The sequence below is a fragment of the Diplotaxodon limnothrissa genome, linkage group LG5 (genome assembly GCF_057381915.1).
Source record: "Diplotaxodon limnothrissa isolate DT_005_m linkage group LG5, D_limnothrissa_male_GT1.1, whole genome shotgun sequence".
Lineage (NCBI taxonomy): Eukaryota > Metazoa > Chordata > Actinopteri > Cichliformes > Cichlidae > Diplotaxodon > Diplotaxodon limnothrissa.
In genome coordinates, this window is record NC_140600.1 from 4,176,786 (window position 1) to 4,197,121 (window position 20,336).

Below are 20,336 nucleotides of genomic sequence, written 5' to 3' on the forward strand. Positions count from 1 at the left end.
GTTAGGATTTACGTGATCTTAGTTTGAAAGACAAGGGTTTAAGGTCAGATGATAAAGTAAGACATCCACGCTTTTCCGGAGCCTTTTCCAGGTTAACAGTGCATATGACCACTTAGAGCTGTGGTTCGAGCAGGGAATTATCAGCCCCTAGGGATTAATATTGATAAGTATAGATTTACTCGCATTATTGCTTCTGCTTACAAGATCAAGGTCAAATTTATTTATATAGCACATTTCAAACAGCCGATGCTGCACAAAGTGCTTAACAATATAAAAATGGTATTAAAAAGCAACAATGTAATACAATAATAACAATAAAAAACAAAAGGACAGTAAAAGAATTAAAACAATAACTAAACTAATTCAAATAAGACCAAAATGCTTGGGTCATAATGTGTTAAAAGCCAGGGCATAGAAATGTGTCTTTAGTAAAGATTTAAATTGCTCAAGTGTTTGTGCAGATCTAATATTTAAGGGGAGACTATTCCAAAGTCTAGGACCTGCCACAGAGAAGGATCTATCACCACGGGATTTGAGGTTAGTCTGTGGGATGGACAACATTAGTTTTGATCTAGACCTCGTGGTTTTTCCTGGAGCATAGGCAGAGAGCTCAGACAGGTAAGGAGGGGCTCGGGCATTAAGTGACTTAAAAACAAAAAGTAGAAGTTTAAATTGGATCCTGTAGGAGACAGGAAGCCAGTGTAAAGAAGCTAAAACTGGGGTTATATGCTCTCTCCGTTTGGTACCAGTTAGCAGGCGAGCAGCAGCATTTTGAACCATCTGAAGATGATGGATGGTGGCCTGATCTAGACCATAATACAATGAATTGCAGTAGTCCAATCTGCAAGTAAGAAAAGGGTGAATAACACGCTCAAAGACGTTAGCCGGAAGGTATGGCTTTACCTTGGCTAGCTGTCTTAACTGAAAAAAACAGGACTGAACTACTGCACTCACCTGCTTATTCAATTTAAAAGAACCATCAATGTAGACACCGAGGTTTTTTACATGTGTTTTACAATACGAGGAAAGGGTGCCCAGAGTGCTGTCGATATGATTAAAGTTGCCAAAAATGACAACCTCAGTTTTATTTTCATTTAGTTTAAAAAAATTTAATGACAACCACTGTTTGACATCATCAAGGCAGCGTAATAAGAGCTGCGAATGGTCTGACCCTGCTTTTAAAGGTAGATAAATCTGCAAATCATCAGCAAAACAATGAAATGAAATGCTGTACCGCGAGAAGATGGAGCCCAATGGCAACAAATAGAGTGCGAACAGGGCACGACCCAAAATAGAGCCTTGAGGTACACCGTATTTAAGAGGGGCTATTTTGGAGTTGTGGGGGCCCATATTGACATAAAAAAACCTTTCTGACAAATAGGAACGAAACCACTGTAGGGCAGATCCTTTTAGGCCAGCATGAAATTCTAGCCGTGATAACAGGATGATAACAGCCGTGATTACAGGGCTAGTTCTTAATCAATCTCCTTTTTAATTGCTAATCAGATATAGGTAGACCAAAAAAGGTTTTCACCACAACAGGAGAGCTTCATTAAGTCAAATAAGAGTATAAAAATGCTTGCATGACATTCAGTGCAGAAGCTCCACTGCTGAATGTGGTGTCCTTGTTGTGAACTTCCAGTAAGAACGTGCCAACACTGATAAAAGGAGCTGGTAAGATTGGAGAGATATGATTACTGTGGAATGAATTTTTAAGAAATTCTCTTAACCAGGTAACCCAGTGTTGGGCCCACTTTATGTAGAGTTAATGTTGTGTAGAAGCTAATAAAATGATCATCATTGCATGAGAGCCAGTCCGTGGTCATTTTTATCAAGAAGCTTATCCAGATGTGTTCATTCCTTTTCTAACTGCGTTTTGGATCAGGATCTTAGACATGGATAGCAGAAGAAAGAAGGTGGCCTTCAGCTGGCTCCGAACTACAGTCACTTCACCAGCACATCATCAGGGTGGAAACGCTGACTCAGTCACACCGCCTTGCCGGACCATAACGCAAAATGAAGATTCAGAAACTTTGCCCTGCAGTGATTCTCCAGGATCTGCGTGGCTTGGGGCACTGAGTCTGGATACTCCCAAGAGAAAAGCCGAGGTGCTCTCTGAAAGTCTGCCCTCTGTAGGCAAACTTAAGCTGCGGAAGCTTTCCAGAAAAAACAGTGAAACATTTAAAACTTTGAAGGTAAACCTTTGCCATTGGATTATAATTTTAGATTGAATGTTTTGAATCTATCTTGAGTCTCACAAGTTGCTTGGTTCCAGTGAATACATTATCTGTTTGTGGTTAATTTGGCACAGGACAAACCTATGAACACCTCAGCCGCACAGCCAGAGTCCAAAAACATCCAGAAAGCTTCACCACCTCCACCCCACTCTTTTATCTTGAAGAAGAAAGACAGGACACCTGAGGAGGGATTAAAGGCTATCTGCAGGAAGGCACTGATGGCAGCCCTTGGAAACACAAAAACAACGTGCAGCACTACTAATATCATCAGAACTGACATGAACAGCTTGTCTTCACCTCTGCAGACTGAACGTCCCAGTCCAGCCTACCTTGAGACAACCATTGTGGATATTAACAGCTCCTGGAGCCAGTATGACACTGCACCTGAGGACCGAGGCGGTAGCAAAGGAGATCAGTGGCCCACCCTGCAGGTGTTGGAAGACTCAGACATCAAAGGTGATGCTTCAGAGCCAAAGACAGATGGAAGGGTAAGCAACTACAACTTGTAATAAAAGTAATATAGCATTTCTTCTTGTTATAATGTTTTAGTTGTGCATTGGTTGTTACTGATTCTTTTGAATTCTAAAGCAGCTTCAGTTTTTATTTTAAAATGTTTTTAAATGTATCATACCATAAAATTATCATGGCGCTGAATCAAGATTTTGTTTTTCAGCGTTTTGTGGTTGAAGGAGAGGATTTTCCCAGGATGTTTGTTAGTGAGGACTCTGTTTCTCTGGAGAAGACCTTCCAAGACAGACCATTTCCTCCAGACAATGAGCTGGAAGCTGAGGACCATGACTCCGCCCTCCCTGCACTAGAGTACATACCAGATTCTTCATCTCGTTTCTCATCTGACCAGAGCTGTGATCAACATCAAACTTTAGTCGATAGTGAGGGAGGTGTAACTCCCACTTTTACGTTTACACCCTCTAATGAAACCACTGGGACCCTCGAGGCAGCTGCTAAAGACATGGAGGTGCCTTTCTCATCACCACAGAGGAAAGTTTTTGTCTCACTGAAGCAGCCCCACTCACCGCACGTGAGCGTTTTAAATGCATCTGCAGTTGAGGCTGACAATATTTGCTCATCCATCATTAGGGGACGTTCATCGGATCCCTTTGCTCTGCCCCGACACTCAAATACGGGAGCGTCAAAGCTGTGCTTCGACCCCACAGCCTCACGCAGGCAGTCGGACGGTGTTTTCCGCATGCGTTACCCTGGTTACTCCTCATCTCATACTTGGACTCCTAGAAGACTGTCCTTGGGGGCTGAACCTTTATGGACCAGCTACCCCTGCTCAAGCAGTGAAGCTGGCTTCATAGACACGCATTGCCATCTGGACATGCTCTATGGAAAACTTGGCTTCTGCGGGACGTTCAGCAGCTTTCGAAGGCTGTACCAGAGTAGCTTCACTGGAGAGTTTCAAGGCTGTATTACAAACTTCTGCAACCCAGATATCATGGTGAAAGAGGCGCTGTGGGAAGGTCTGCTGGCTGAAGACATGGTATGGGGGGCATTTGGGTGCCACCCGCATTTTGCCAAAAACTACTCGAGTATTCAAGAGCGCAATATACTGACGGCGATGAGGCATCCAAAAGCCGTGGCCTTTGGTGAGATGGGCCTGGACTACTCCTACAAAAACTCTACTGACACCTCAACGCAGAAAGAGGTAAGGTAAAATCTGAAGTGGATTTTCTAATTTGAGACTCAGTTTTTCTTGAGCAGCGTATGCCTGGATATTGAAAATAAGAATGTCGTGGTCTTTGTTTTGTTTCTCTGCTTCTCTGTGAAGGTGTTTGAGCGGCAGCTGCGTTTGGCCGTGGCCATGCAGAAACCTCTGGTGATCCACTGCAGGGATGCAGATGACGACCTGCTGAAAATCATGAAGAAGTGTGTTCCCAGGGAGTACAAAATTCATAGGTGTGTTGTGTGTGGAGTAAAACCCTTTAAACTCAGTTTTTCTTTTTATAGCTTCTTCTTAAAATTAATTGCTTATTTTTTTGTAAGAAATTCAAATGTTTCAGTTTAGAGAAATAAGATAAAGGCTTGCACTTTATTTCTGACTAGCCTTTTTGTAATTGACTCGTAATAGTTGTCATTTTTCGATGGTGATGAAGAAGAACAGAAAACGGTCATAAAGTGAATTTGAATTATTTAATATGTCTGAAACACAACAGCTGTTCTGCTCATTTCCACATCAGAACTGACAACCTGAGGATTTTTAAACTCTAAAGACCTTTGGAGTTTAAATCTTAGTGCCTTTAATCAGACTTTTAATTTGAATTACGTTGTGCTTTCCAGGCACTGTTTTACAAACAGTTATCCAGTGATTGAGCCCTTCCTGGCAGAATTCCCCAATTTGTATGTGGGATTCACAGCCCTAATCACCTACTTGAGGGCTACAGAGGTCCGGAATGCCGTTTCCCAGATCCCTCTGAATCGCATTGTGTTGGAGACAGATGCGCCATATTTCCTGCCAAGACAGGTATGTGTAGATAGAGGCTCGGGAAATCCAAAGCAAACATCTTGTGTCATTAATGAAAGAAAAGGTTTCTGCCATTTTTTTTTTTAAATTGCAAAATATTAGAAATGTATTATTGAACAAACTAGAGGTATGTCATACAGTTTATTAGGTACGCCATGCTAGTGCTGGTTAAACCTGCTTTTGCCTTCAGAGGATCTTTAATTCTTTGTGGCACAGACTCAACAAGTGGTCAGTTCTCAGAGAGTTTGGTCTCAGATCACAACACAGAAATGCCCACTTTGCTATCAGATTAAACATTTGAACAGTCTTATGTTACCAAGATATGATCACAAAAGATCCTGTTACCGTTATGTTCAGTGTTTTTTTTGTTTTTTTTGTTAAACCAGCATAAAGGAGGATGAAAGGTATATAATGGTATGACGACAGTCTTGGGAAAACAAAGAAAGTTTGATCTATATCAGAATCAGATGTAAAGCATCAGAGCTGATTTTTAACAGACAACATCATCATACTGTGTGCAGCAGATCCAGCAGTGGAGACGTTTTTGTTCCACCATGCTTCTGAAAAGAACCTCCTGCCTGTTGGCCTGTCTCTTGTGTTCCTTGACTGCTTGATCTCTTGTTGATCTGAAACGAAATTTTCCCTCCAAGAGTGGAGTGAAACTGGGCACATATTTCTATTGAGTCTAAAACTACTATCAGAATTTAAAGCAAATATCCGTGTTGTTATATTTGAGGTATTAATTATTATGAGACTCCATGTTGACCTTTTTGAATGTCATGCTCTTTAATAGGTTGGGAAAGGTGTCTGCCAGTTTTCCCATCCTGGAATGGGCATCCATACTCTGCGGGAGCTGAGCCTACTGAAGGGGGAAGACATGGCCAGTGTCCTTGACACCATCCGAAACAACACCACTCAGCTGTATGGTATATGACCTTTAGAGAAAACGCTGTAAACTGGCAAGAAAGAAGAGAGACGTTTCCTGTTTTTGTTTTATATTTGTCAATTCTCCATATATGGATGTTGACGTGTGGAGAAGAAATTTCATTTTAAACAACCTGAAAGAGAAAAAGGAGACAAGCCTGACTGGAATGAAAATATCTCTTGTCTAACAGAGATCCAAGTGTATAATTGTTTATCTGAATATTTCTTTTATGCCGTTGTTATTATAGATTAATTTCTAAGCAGTTTGTGTTTTTCTTTTATGTGTGTTTCTGTAGTTTTACATTGCTCGCTTGTTTGGTTTGCTGGACGTTTGGCTGCCTTGGTGTGATGCAGTAGAGATGCATTAAAAGTCTTTATAATAGTGCTTCTTTTTTCTCTGAGACATGTTTTGTTAAATTAGTCATCAGTGCGAACACTGGTGCTGATGGAGGAGCGCACGGAGACAGGAAAGCATAGTCTACAGTGGAGCAAACGTGTACACTGAACAAAGCCGATTCTGCATTGAGGGAAGGAGAGGGGCTGCGGGAGCGGTCCATTACTCCACTTTAATGACGCCCTGCTCGTCACACACATTTGTCTAAGTGCTCTTTTTTTTCTTTTTAAATCTAAACAATATCAAGAGTGAGCAGATGTGTGTTCATCCTGCCAGTTTTTTATTTATTTATTTATTTTTTTAAGCACATTTCTTATTATAGAGCCTTTAAAAAGGTCAGAGTAAACTCTGTCACTGAGGTTTGGACAAGATGTTCTTCAACATCCTTCTTCCTTTTTTTTTTCTTTTTCTTTTTCTTTTTTTCTTTTTAAAAAAAAAACATGGTCATTTTGTGTTTTGTAAGACATTTAGCCTTTTAATTGTAGCTTTAAAGGTACCAGTTAAGTCTTTACTCAAGTGTTTGCATCCTAAGCATCTGTTTCCTTGATATTTTTAGCTCATACAACCAAAGTTCACATGGTGAGACATTCATGATCCATGATATCATGAGGGTCAGAATTTAATCAAACTGGCACACGGTGGTCACCTAATGGGTCTTCACCCAAATCATACTCAAAGTCAAGCATAATGTTTATGCACAAGGCTTACACTTTTTTCTCCCTGATGTATTCAACAATATTCAGTTCAGGTTATTTAGCAAAGTCGTTAACAAAACATTCTTATTAATAAATTTTGCGTGCAAAAAGACATTCCCAGGCCAGTCGATTATATCTCTCGACTGGCCTGGGAATGTCTTGGTGTTCCCTGAGCTGCGCTGGGGAGAAGTCTGGGCTTCTCTGCTTAGGCTGCTGCCCCCCACGGCCAGCCCAGCCCAGGGTGAGTGGCGGAAAATGGATGGACAACTGTTTGTGAGGTTCCTTGACTTCTCAGTGGATTTTAATTGTTAGTTTTTGCAGTACAGCTAATTACCACCAAGAAAACTGTTATTCACCCATCAGGTAACCTGTAAATCATGAACCGGATGAGCTGTTGCATCACAGACCTTCTGATTTAAAGACTCATTAAATATAATACAGTGAGACAAAAGGTTGATTGATGCTTTATTGTATAAGGCATACCCGAATCCTAAAGAGACAGATGGTATAGTGTGTGCTGTAGTGATCTATACAGGGTATCATTTTTTACAGGTTGACTAACATTAGATCGTATTTCTCTGCCGACACAGGAGTTTTAATAATGAATGCAAAATGTCAGAGTGTGAGTTAAACATTTGGGTGTTTGAGAGACATTTTTCCTAAAGCTGCACCCCGGGAAATTCATAATGACAGCTGAACCAACCCCTTGATGATGAACATAATCTTTGAGGCTGAAATCTCCAGGAAATGCTATTTGGCTGATTGATGTGTTCCATTTTACACACAGGGTCACATGGTAAGCATTTTAATGTTTTAGGCATCATTCATTTATCTTGTATTTCATGTTATTTAACCACAGTCTAATAACTTAGATAACTAAAGCTGATTATGGAAAACACTGACACAGTCTCTGATCTTCAACGAGGAGATGGTCTCTCTGGGGAAAATAATATATATATATATAAATATATTGTAATATTTAAAGGAAACACTTTTTTTACTGTATAAACCAGAAAGAAGGGACAACCTGCTGATTCTGTGTTTCCCAGCAGGCGTTGCACAATCTCCTGCAGCTCTACAATGTAGTCCGCCAAGTCTTCTGCTCTCAAGGTGACGCCAATTTCAAAGGGCGCACTTATCTGGTCCGAAGAGAAAAAAAACACAAAGCTGCAGGATTGACTGCTGGGAGATGGGCTGTATTTGTTTTGTATTTTTCCCCAACTCACTGTCATGGTTTTGTCCATATTGGTTTGATTTGGCTCCTCCATGGCTTGGCGACCGATTCTGGAGGACTTCACTTTGTTCTGTGATTTAAAAATGACATCTCATCATTGTTATGAAATAATTTCCACTTAAGAGGTTTAATTAACATAAGAAAACCTCCCTAATTCAAATGGCATGGGTGAGGTACAGTGCAGAATAATGTCACTGGTTGGTTGGTGAGTTCACAGTCTAAATAGCTGGTAGAGTTTTAATTTTTAGTCCATCTTAAAGCTTTGGTGGTTATGATGGGTGATAATAAGTTTAAACTCAAAGGCTGAAAACAAAAAACATGAAGCATTGAAATATTTATAGGTTATTACAAGCGTTAAAAAGAAACCAACGCTGAGTGAAGTTTTCATAAAGATTTTATAAAAATGTAGTTTAAAAAAAAAAGATAAATTAGGACAAAGTATCTCACCTGAGGTTTCTGTGATGGGCTGAGGAAGCTTGAGCCCGCACTGGTTGACTTGCACCACAAGGTCAAGGAACACAAGAGAAAAGCCAACAGGCAGGTGTTTCTTTTCAGAAGCATGGTGGAAGAAAAACGTCTCCACTGCTGGATCTGCTGCACACAGTATGAAGATGTTGTCTATTAAAAATCAGCTCTGATGCTTTTCACCTGATTCTGATATGGATCTAACTTTCTTTGTTTTCTGTCCATCTTCGTACCTTTATATACCTTTCATCCTCCTTCATGCTGGTTTAAAAAAAAAAAACACTGAACACAACGGTAACAGGATGTTGTGTGATCATATCTTGGTAACATAAGACTGCTCAAATGTTTAATCTGATAGCAAAGTGGGCATTTCTCTGTTGTGATCTGATATGAGGTGTGATGGACATCTTATCAGTGGGCTATGGACAGAATAGTATTGCAGTCACAGACTTCTACAGCAGCACTGACTCTCAGGCAAGAGCTGTAATAAAGTTAGCAATAATCTAATGTTTGATTAGACAGGAAACTTAAATTTATATCAGCATAGTGTTATCATTACATCAGTGCTCAGCTGGAATGAATGCTACTTTAATATCTCTGAAATAAACAAATAAACCAAAGTAACTGGAGCGGATATTGACACAGCCATGTGGCATTTGATTTACAAGGATTTTCACTCACATTTACATGCTTGTGTTGTGTAATTGTGCTTTCAGTGGAACTGTGATGGTTCAAAATGGTTTTTAGTTTTTAAATCAACAGCCTACCAATTGACAAAATACACGAAGCCTAAAGCATCATGCATAAGACACAGTATGAAGGACAGTTTATATGAAATGGAAAAACTTGCATTGGTCAGACAGCTACTCCAAGAAGTGTAATTACATTTCTTTGATTTAGGAAAGTAATCTGTATTTAATTTTTTTCTTATTTAGGCATCACACCTATCATATGGTTACTCAATACTTTGTTAGGTACACGTGTCCAATTACTCAGCACGATTATCTAATCAGCCTCAACTCAATACATTTACCCATGTAGACAAGATCTAGACGACCTGCTGAAGTTCAAATGGAAGATCAGAATGAGGAAGAAAGGTGATTTAAGTGACTTTGAGTGTGGCATGGTTGTTAGCACCAGATGGCCTGGCCTGAGTATTTCACAACCTTCTATAGGGTTTACAGAGAATGGTATGAAAAAAGAGAAAATAATCATTGACTGGTAGTCAAGCAGTAACTCGGTCCCTCGTTACAGCCAATGTGCACAGAAGAGCATCTCTGAATTTGCAGCACATTCAATTTTGAAGCAGATGGGTTACAGCAACAGAAGACCGCACTCGGTTTCTCAGGATAGGAAAATGAGGCTGTGACATTAAGATGTTCAGGAAATAAACAATAAACAGTCTGAAAGCAAGGCAGCACGGTGGCACGGTAGTTAGCACTGTTGCCGCACAGCAAGAAGGTCCTGAGTCTTTCTGTGTGGAGTTTGCATATTCTCCCCGTGTTTGCGTAGGTTCCCTCCGGGTACTCCGGCTTCCTCCCACCGTCCACCGACATGCAGCTTGTGGGGATAGGTTAATTGGATAAACCAAATTGCCACTCGGTGTGAATGTGTGAGTGTGAATGGTTGTCTGTCCCTGTGTGTTGGCAGGGTGTACCCTGCCTCTCGCCCTATGACAGCTGGGATAGGCTCTAGCGCTCCCCGCGACCCTGAAAAGGATAAGCAGAAGCATGTATCCATCCTGTCTCATAACAGCAGATCAGTCTGCAGGGGACATTTTTGTCCCCCTCAATACCAACTGATCATCCTTTAATTTCCACAGCTTACCTGAGTATTGTTGCCGACCATTTCCACCCCTTAATGAACACACTGTACCCATCTTTTGATGAAAACCCTCAATTTCAAAAACAAACCCCCCAAACACTTTTGGGACGTGTTTAATTTTCATTGAGGAAATGGTAAGTTTATCCAAAAAAGCTTCTACCCAACAAAGGTGCAGACACTTTTCTCCTAAACATATTGAAATTGTGTTGGATTCTAAACCTTGGATTAATGCCAATAGCCCTGTTGCAGTTAAAGCAATTTTCATAACTATCTCGCACATAAATGCATATAATCACCCATAAAGCAAAAAAGACAAGAAAAAGAAAACTATAAAACTACTAAAAGTCGTGCAGGAGGGAGTCTGCACGACTTTTTTTCCCTTCCTTATAAAATCTGTTTTCCTTTATCTAGACTAGACAATAGTCATCTCATTTTATTTTAGTTTATAGTTACTTTTTAACAAAAACGGTGAAAGTAAGAATGAACGTTTGAAACGGAAATGCGTGCAGTGTCGGAGAGACGCCACTAGTTGGCTGTAAAGCGACAGTTTGGTAGCAACAGAAATACCAACGAAGAAGTCGGACTCCAGCAAACAGCAACAAACTGGAGATTAAGGTGTAGGGGAAATGGATAAAAAGAAGAAACCTTTAGACGTGACTGCTTCATCGGTGAGTTGAATGTACAGGCAGCTCTTCAAATATTTGTTTGACAGAAACTGTAGACGTTTAAGCTTAATTATACGGATAAACATAGCTAACTTACTCTCAGGGTTGCTAGCAGCACATACAACGAGCATGGACTGTATTTAGAAGAAATACATAACGTTTGTTAGTTTTTTTTTTCTTTGGAGAATAAACAGCTAAACCTTAAATTTCGGTTTTATTTCGTGCAGCTAGTGGACCTTAAAGCTGAGCTGTACAGGAAACAGGAGCAGTTCAAACGGCAGAAACTTGGACAAGAAACTTCTGGAGCAGGATTCAAAGCAAAATCAAAAGATAAGGTACAGCACGAGTGATTTCTGAACGTTTTTTTTATAATGGCGTGCAATGACTGACTCACGTTTCTAATTTTCCTCTCCACATGTTCCTCTGCAGAAGCCCAACATCTGGAATAAACAAAATGCGGGTGTTTCAGCAAGAGCTGCTAAAGATGCAGAGCAGCTGGAAGAGGAGCGGAGCACCATCGATACAGCAAGGTGAGTTCAGTACTGCTGAAGTTTTTCTGTATAACAGGTGGACCAAAACCTCTCACAGCTTTTTTTCTACTCTCTCGACAGGCGTAAGTTGGAGGAGAAGGCGAGACTCTACGAACAGATGACTAAAGGAGACTTTCCTGGTTGGTGAACTGTTTGTGCCTTATGTCTGCTACAACAGCATCAAAGTGGGCATACTTTGTATTTACCTTGTTGTGTAACTCATCAGATGAAGAGACGGAAGGGCTGTTCCTTGTTGACTTCACCCAGAAGATTATTGACAAAAAGAGAGAAACACTTGCCCAGAAGGAGAAAGAGGACGAGGAGCAACTCAGCTCATCACCCGTCCCTCCTCCTGAGAACCCGGATGAAGAATGGTAACTTCACATTGATTGCATTCATCAATATTCAACTTGTGCTGGCATCATATAACATATCAATATTAGGCTTATATGTTTTCCAGTATTTGCTAATACATTATGTTGCCAAAAATATTCACTTGTCTGTCTTGAGTGGCATTCCTTTCTTAATCCATAGGGTTTAAGATAATACTGGCCCACGCTTAGCTTCATATCTTTCAGCTTTCCACAGGTTTAGGAGTGAGTTTATGGGAATTTTTGACTATTCTTTTAGAAGCACATTTGTAAGGTCAGACAATAATGTTTGATGAGAAGGCCTGGCTCATAGTTGGCACTCTAATTCAGCAGTGGTCAGGATTCTGTGCAGGCCAGTCAAATTCTTCCACTCCAAACTTGCTCATCCAAGTCTTTATCAACCTTGCTTTGTGCACTGGTGCTCAGTCATGTTGGAACAGGAAGGGCCGATCCCCAAACTATTTCCACAATATTAAAAGAATGAAATTGTCAAAAATGTCTCAGTATGCAGAGTTCCTTTCACTGGAACCAAGAAGCTGAAACCACTGCTGTAGAATCCAGTGGCAGCTGCTCGGCCATAGAAACTCATTCCATTATGCTGGCTACCCACTATTCTTGAGCTAATCTGAAGGCCACGTGAATTTTGTAGGTCTGTAGCGATTGACTCTGCAGAAAGTTGGCGACCTCTGCACAATGTACACCTCAGCATCCGCTGACACTGCTCTGTGAATTTACATGGTCTACCCCTTCATGGCTGAGCTGCTGCTGTTCACAGTTAGTTCCATTTTGTTATAATACCAGTAACAGCTGAGTGTTGAATATTTAGTAGCGAGTAAATTTCACAATTGAACCTGTTGCACAGGTGGTAAGGAGCTCCTAAGAGCGACCCATTCTTTCACAAATGTTTGTAGAAGCACCTGGGGCTTGCCACCTTTTGTTTTTAGAACAGAAGAAGCCTCTTGTATAAGAGCTGAGACATCTTCACAAACTTAGTTCAGTTTTCTAGACTACCATGAACTGAATGATTGAGAAGCCAGAAAGTTTTTATCAGCCACTATATGCAAATAACAATTTTTGCTCTGCGAATATAGAAGGAGTGATCAGACTCTATCACTGCTTTTTGACATTACAGATAAACAAAAGGCCTTGTGGTGTTATTTGTCACAATATTTAAAAAAACAAAAACAACTATTTTTTTTCTCTGCAGGGTGGACTTTGTGGATGCTTTGGGACGATCTCGGCGGTGCATGAAAAAAGACCTGCCAGACTTTAAGAAAATGGACCAAGACCTTCAAGGGAAAGGGTAATTATTTATGTATTGTGATTTTTTTTTTTTCTTCAAGGATGGTAATGAAATATTTGAAACTCTTAACTCTTTTGGATATGCCTGGTCCCTGTAGAAAAGCTTCATCAGACAAGACATTACTCTCAGAAGACATGCGACGAGAGCTGCAGAGGCAGGAGTGGGAGAGGGAGGAAGAGGAGGCAATGAAAAGGCCTGTTGGACCGATTCACTATGAGGATATCAGACAACAGGGTTAGTGTCACAGCAAAGAGCTTTGAGCCCTTACATCGTCTTTCACTCAGTCAGCCACAAGGCGATTTGTTTGTGGTTACAGATTAGTATTGAGCCTGTGTCATCTTTCCTCATAGTTGGCTACAGAGTTAATGGTGATCTTGAGAGTTTGAAGTTAGATCTTTGTGGGTTTTGCTTAATCGCCACTGAATTCTTTGCCAAATAATATATACCAAAAGAATTTATGGACTGAAAATAAGGTCTTTTTTTATGCTACGCTACACTTTGAAACAGAGGAAGTTTGGTTTGCAGGTTTGAAACTGTTGTCTTACTGTTGTTGTTCTTATCTCAGAGGCTCGGGACCTTGGTGTGGGGTACTACGCATTCTCTCAGGATCAGGAGCAGCGGCAAAAACAGAGAGAAACTCTGGACATGCTTAGAGATCAGGTGAGCTATTAAACACATGTAAAATGCTGGCCCAGGACAGCATTATGGTTTCTGATAGAGGGATGGACATATAGATATTCTATTCATCCCAGGGGAATGACTGTGTTATAGCAGCAGCATAAAGAATAATAAAAAAAAAACATTGATAAAAGCACCACAGGCCCATATTGAAGGCCTTGTTATGTGAGGAAGTGCAAAATTGTACATACAAGAGAAAGAGATAATTTGATAACAATGGAGAGAATTAATAAAGGAATTATTTAACTGTTTACAACACTGAACATTTATAATGTAATAAAAATATTTAGATTGTGATTGTCATTTAAATTAGATCCATCAGGAATTATTTATTACTTTATAATCTAATAAGTGTTTTATTCCACCTGTTCTGTCCTGCAGACTACAGATCAGCGCACAAAGAGAGAACGACTGAAGGAGAGGAAGCAGGCCATCCTACAGGCTCGACTAGCCAAGGTAAGGCAGAGGAAGATGAAGAAGGCCAAGCTGGATGGTACAGAGGAAGAGGAGAAAGAAGAGGAGAATGAAGGTTCGGATCTGCACGGCTGTTTGTGTAGAAAATTTGTTTGCAGGCTTCAGTTCAATGATCGCACGAATGCTAGTAAGAACAGTTATGAATTCTTGGTTTCAGGAGAGGAAGAGGAATTTGAAACAACAGGGACCTCCCCTCAACCAGAGGAGTGCCCAGAGGTCAGCATACTCAAGAAGGTGGAAGTGGAGATCCAGGAGAGGAGAGACACCAAACCAGGAGTTCCTCATGTCAGAGAGTGGGACAGAGGCAAAGGTAAGTCTCATTTAAAAAAAAAAAACACTTTCATGTTATGAATATAATAAATGTGCTGTATGTTTCAGCTAGATAACACGTTAAATAGGATGTTTTCTTTTCTGTCGATGATGAAGTTAATTCATTATTTAGATACAGCGGTTTCTGTGTCATGCATGCTGGGTCACTGGCATGATTTAACTGGGACCCTTGATTCAAACAGAGACATTGATATTATTAGTAACACTTGTTTGTCCTTCTGTAACAAATCAAAATGTGTTGTGAAAAACCCAAAGTTCAAGTCCCCAACTGATAGTTATAGTATAATATACAGTACTCCAATAAAAAGACTATTTGGTTTTCCATTTGATGAGCTCACACTGCTTTAGGCTGTAGTAATGTTGAGATGTGTATTTTTTTTTTTTAATTTGTGGAAATTATTGCAAATACAGAGCAGAGCAACTATGTTTGCAGATGAAAACTTCAGAGAGTCTCATTTATAAAACTGCTAAAAGAAGTACAAATGCACAAAAGCTGAAGATATTTGTGTGCCAAAAGTCAGCGTTCCTGTTATAGATAATAGACCACGCGGAAATGTGTGGTCAGCCTCATACTCTGCCCTCTGCACACCCACATTCAGCCAACAATGGTGACGCCAAACTCCTCATGACATTTGATGCATAGAGAAGAGCCAGGCCCCACAGTGCTCATTGCTTGTATTTCCTTTTCCTTGATCTGCATTATGAACAGGACTCATAATGACTGTGTGAGAGCTTTTATTGACTTAATGCAGTCTATGAGCAGGTGGTGAAGGCAAGTCAGGTCAGGTGACAGTAAATGTCAGAGGTGACTGACTGCTGTCACAGTTGCACTTTTATGCAATTTGTTAGTGCTCATTTGCTCTTTGAACCAGGGCTGATAATCACCTTTAATATCAGGGAAAGGCAAGTCTACAACTATCTATAACTCCAACTGAGCTGTGCTCCAAAGTCAGCCTCTTCTGACTATAAAAATGACTACCACCAGCTGTTCATCCTGAAGTGTCCAGCTTCTATTATTAGCACAGCACAAGTGGATGGAAGTAGTTATTTATTTGCATCCTTCTTCAGCCAGTTTTCTGGAAATTCCATTCATATTTGCTTGGCTGTTTGGATCAAAGCCTAGCTAGTTCTTCTAATAAATTCAGCACCATCCAATAATAGATTGACAGATTGGCTTTATGTCACTTTTAGGTGGAGTTTTAAGGATCAAGGCACCTCTGTTTTCTGGAATGTAACCTCCCTAACATTAGCTTTTGTCTTTGTTTCCTTTCAGAGTTCATGTTTACTGAGTGGAAAAGTCGGCGTCGGGAGGAGCGGGATACTGAATTTGCACCTCCGTCTGCATACTTTGCAGATGACAAGAGGCCGAAACCAGGAAAGTATAAAAATGAGGAGAATAAATCCAACATGTCCTTCAAGTGGGCAAGAGCTCCAGGAGGAATCTCTGAGAGCAAAGCAGAACCACAACCTCGGTCTAAAACTGCATCTTCACCTCCTGAACCTCAACCAAACCCTCCCCCGTCTGCACAGCCACCGCCCTCAGACAGCTCGTCGCTGTCGGCTCCCCCCTTTCATCCCCAGTATCCCCCTCACCCGCTATTTTATCCTCCATTTCCTCCTCCACCTACTCCTCAGTTTGCAAGCCCACCTCACCTCCTTCCTCCATTTCCACCACCGTTCCCACATCAATATCCACCCCAGTATCCACCTCAGGTGCAGAGCCAGGCGCAACCTGCAGGTGACAGCCAAACCCAGCAACTCCACCAGGGCCCTCCTCAAAGTCTGGATGACATGTTGTCCTTCTACAGGAACTCCACCTGATGTCTAAATACTGCTTGATGTGTAGTTGGGTCATATTGTGAGTTTAAACACTGCTCTTTTTTTCTCGCTCTTTGTTTATAGAGTAAATCACAAAAACAATAAAACACAATATGTCAGCTTTTTGGAGTTTAGATATTTAATAAATATCAAGAGTGCATCATTTGTGTTTGTGTGTATTTTGGTCACAGAAGGGATTAATGATTAATTTCTGCTCAAGCACTGCACATGAATATCAAAACTTTAATCCAGCTACGAAGAATGACTGAGGGGATGTCATGCAATGCCTTGTTACTTCAGGGTCAGAGGTCAGGCAGAGACCAGTGACCTGAAGCCAGCTGAGATCTTCTGCCTTGACCTGACATACTGAAGTTACACCGTTTTCTGGAGAGAAATGATCAAAAATGAATTGTCATCGTGCAGGTGACTGCTGTTCAAAACCCCACAAGGCTAGCCGCTCTGATCGAAACTGTGGGAAGAGCGGTGAGTGCACTGAACGAAATATGGGAAAGATCTTCGAGGAGCTCACGGCTCTTAAAAGAGAGACCAGTGAGAGACTGGAGACCAGTGATGGACATTAGGACGAGTGTAAAATGGATGCAGTTCGTTCGACCTAAACCAGTTACCTCCATCTCTAATGCGGCTATGCCTCCACCCCTGACGGCGCCAGCTGCTTGAAGGTTGACGCCGAGGAGAACAACAACATTCTTCCAGGAGAGACGATAATGAGAACGAACTGACTCTCTGCCCTATTCATCAAGGCCACCTGCGTAGGACTGTTGATCTTTGCCTAACAGGCGAAAGGACACACACCCCGACACGCACACATGCACACTGATACTGATATGCACTCACCACACTCCCTTCCCCGGATGCTTACCTCGCTCGATGGAGACAGCGGCTCAGCTGGAGGCGCGAGGAACTGCAGCGTTCGCGACCGCTGTGTACATCGGCGTAATCCCCGCCCCTATGGTGCTTGTCTGTGTTTCATGGCGTATAGTGTGATGATCTGTGCTTCTTTATGTGCTATGGAGTTTCCTGTTTTCTCCTCATGATGACTCCCTTGTTGGAAGTCATGATGGGCAGAAACCCCCTTTTTTTTCTCCTGAACTTTGCCCCTATATGTTACATATCTCACTGTCTACCCCTTTTTTGCTCCCTAGCCGGACCTGTCTCCCCAATGTAAGTTTGTATATTATGTATTGTCTGTATGGTCGACTAGGTCTGTCATTTCAGCTCCTGGCAACTGCAACTGACAAATAAAGCTTATCCTATCCTATAAAGTTAAAACCATTTGTGGGTTTTTGCTTAGATGAAGATCAACCGTTCTTTTATGAGTAACCAAAACAAAAATCCTGCTAAATCCTTCCAAGGGGTTCATAAATTTTTCTTGCAAGAGTATATCACAAAATGATTCATATTTGTGTTTAATGTCAGTCGGCTCACGGAGCTGTTTGGAATCTGGGAGTGTGTAATTTAGTTGCAGTATATAAATATCCACCAGATGGTACCACATACACTTTTATGTGAAGTTCAAGTGACGGTTCATTGATTTCTTCACTATTCCTTTAAGAGTTGCAGTAGCCTTTGTTAGTTGTTTATTTACTGAGTATTTATTAAGGAAATTCTTATGCTTTGTCTCAAAACTGGCTTCGGCATAGCATCTTCTGATGCCTCGATTTATTCCTTTGCCAATCCAAACTGGGAAACCTTTTTTTCTCCAATCTTCTCTTGGAAAAACATGCTTGAATAAAGGTGCAGTTATGGTGAGCCTGTGTGAATATTAGCCTCAGTTTCCTGTTCTTATTTGACAGGAGTGGTCTTCTTCTGCTGTGACCCATCTCTAATATTTGATATGTGCAATCATACCTTGGCTATGAAAACTGTTTATTTAAGTTACTATTTTGTTGCTATGAGCTTGAAGTAGTCTGACCATTGTCCTCTGAGCTCTGGCATCAACATGACATGTTCACGCTGAGAACTACCACTCACTGGATATTTTCTTTTTTTCACACCGTTCTCTGTAAACCCTTGAGATGGTTCTGTGGGAAAATCCCAGAAGAGGAGCAATTTCTGAAATACTCAGACCAGCCTGTCTGGCACTAACAACTTAAAATCACTTTTTTTTCCTTCATTCTGATACTCGGGTTGAACTTTAGCAGGTCTTCTTGATCATGTGTACATGTCTAAATCCAGGCCATCGTTCATCTTTGGAGAGAATTTAGCAGAGCCCAATATAACAACTGCTCAGCTAAATAACCTCACATCACTGTTATGGGAGTGACTCAAAACTAGCTTTAATCATGCTGATTGACTCTGAATGCGGGCTGAATGCAGGCTGTTACATAAAAGCATCTAAAATTACCCTATAACGGAGATTCAGGCATGCAGCATTACGTTACAAAGGACAGCACTTCTGCCGTGGGATAATGTTGGTTTACATGTGCTGAAACATAACACAGACGGTTATCAGTTTTCTCATTCTGACCTCTGACCCTGTGCAGCTCCACAGAAAAATCACAACACACCTCACCAGGGAGCTATTCAAGGGATTAATAAAAAGCCTGATTTACCACTTGACCCTCATCACCCTATTAGCCTTCCAGTTAGATATTTGGCCTGGGTTCTCCCTCCCTTGTTTCCTCTCTAACGAGAATGTTAGTTTGGCGCATTGTGTGTTTTGTTGATCTCTCCAACACATATTGGGTTTATCTTCCTGTTGAGGTAGATTTTTGACCCAATTGTAACCTTAAACATGATGTTTTTTTTCCTCTTTTTGTTACTCTAGTCTCACATTGAGTCCATGCACTCTCAGACAGCTGAAGCACTGTGTCACTGGTAGGTAGATGTATTTGTGTGTGTATCTCTGTCAAGCATGTGTTTGTATGCACTGTTGAAGCTAAACTGGTGCCAGGTAAATTTTCTGCCTGTGGGGTGACAATATGTTTCTATAGTAACAGGACCTCACAGACTAAAAGTCATATAGTGAGTTAAAGAGCAAAATAATAATTTATTTCCTCCCACATGGTTCCTTTTAATGGTATCGCTCAGCTGGTTCATTTTTTTGGTCCAGACTGAAATAACTCAGCAGGTTTTGGAGTGATTATCACAGACTGTTTTTCCCAGGATATTAAAAATGCTCTGGGTTTTTCTTTACAGCCACCATAAACGTGATATTTGTGGCTTTTAGTGAAATCCCTCAACAACTGGCCGAGTTTAAATTTGTCCAGTACTTTGGTTTATGACCAGATTTATGCAAACTAATGACACTTAATCAGCCTCGGCTTCCACTGTGTGCTCAGCAAATGTTAGCATGATAAAACACTAAGAGTAATATGTAGATCATAATCAATCTAAATTGCTGAACACCAGCATCATGTTTCAGGTGCACGGTCATTGTAAGCAAATTAGTGTGCTGATAAAAGGATTAAGCTGGAAGTATCACTCACTCTATATAAACATAATTAAGGTAATAACAATAGTGACATGTATAATCTTTGGACAGTCTGTTTATTGCCAAAAAAGTTGCCTGTGAAATGAAAAAACAAACAATCAAACTAGAAAACAGTGATTTTCATTTTGTTTTTGTTTGTATGTCATCTAAAGCTTACACTGACTGGCCACTGGTACACTTTTCAACTGCTTGTTGACACAGTTACTCACATGCTAAAAACTAGACACAGTCAAGTCAAGCTGCTGAACTTCGAACTGAGCCTCAGAATGGGGAAGAAATTAGACTTAAGTGACTTTGAATGATGACTTTAATTGACTGTGATTGCTGGTTCCAGACATGTCAGAAACTCCTGGTCCTCTCCGGATTTCCCCACACAATGGTTTCCAGGCTTTAAAGAGGCTGATTGGAAAAAAGAGAAAATGTCCAGTGAGCACCAGATCCCTGCGTGAAAACTT

At 40.9% G+C, this 20,336-nt stretch overlaps 3 protein-coding genes across 3 annotated transcripts; 2 read left to right on the top strand and 1 right to left on the bottom strand.

Annotated features, from left to right (window-relative positions):
- Positions 1-1,895: 1,895 nt before the first annotated feature.
- On the top strand, positions 1,896-5,656 carry LOC146631444 (uncharacterized). Its single transcript, XM_085353679.1, has 6 exons — positions 1,896-2,195; positions 2,312-2,725; positions 2,911-3,906; positions 4,030-4,157; positions 4,539-4,722; positions 5,516-5,656. Exons 1-6 carry the CDS (start codon positions 1,896-1,898, stop codon positions 5,654-5,656), a joined length of 2,163 nt encoding a protein of 720 aa, XP_085209805.1.
- A 1,996-nt stretch (positions 5,657-7,652) lies between these two features.
- On the bottom strand, positions 7,653-8,530 carry LOC146631445 (ghrelin-like). The gene is made up of 4 exons (XM_085353680.1): positions 8,417-8,530; positions 7,962-8,039; positions 7,763-7,874; positions 7,653-7,672 (listed from the first exon to the last, which is right to left on the bottom strand). Exons 1-4 carry the CDS (start codon positions 8,528-8,530, stop codon positions 7,653-7,655), a joined length of 324 nt encoding a protein of 107 aa, XP_085209806.1.
- A 2,306-nt stretch (positions 8,531-10,836) lies between these two features.
- LOC146631446 (coiled-coil domain-containing protein 174-like) lies at positions 10,837-16,521 on the top strand. Its single transcript, XM_085353681.1, has 11 exons — positions 10,837-10,926; positions 11,151-11,258; positions 11,353-11,453; positions 11,535-11,593; positions 11,680-11,827; positions 13,032-13,127; positions 13,225-13,361; positions 13,693-13,787; positions 14,187-14,334; positions 14,437-14,589; positions 15,883-16,521. The coding sequence occupies exons 1-11, from the start codon at positions 10,885-10,887 to the stop codon at positions 16,428-16,430; spliced, it is 1,635 nt and encodes a 544-aa protein (XP_085209807.1). The 5' UTR covers positions 10,837-10,884; the 3' UTR covers positions 16,431-16,521.
- Positions 16,522-20,336: the final 3,815 nt, after the last annotated feature.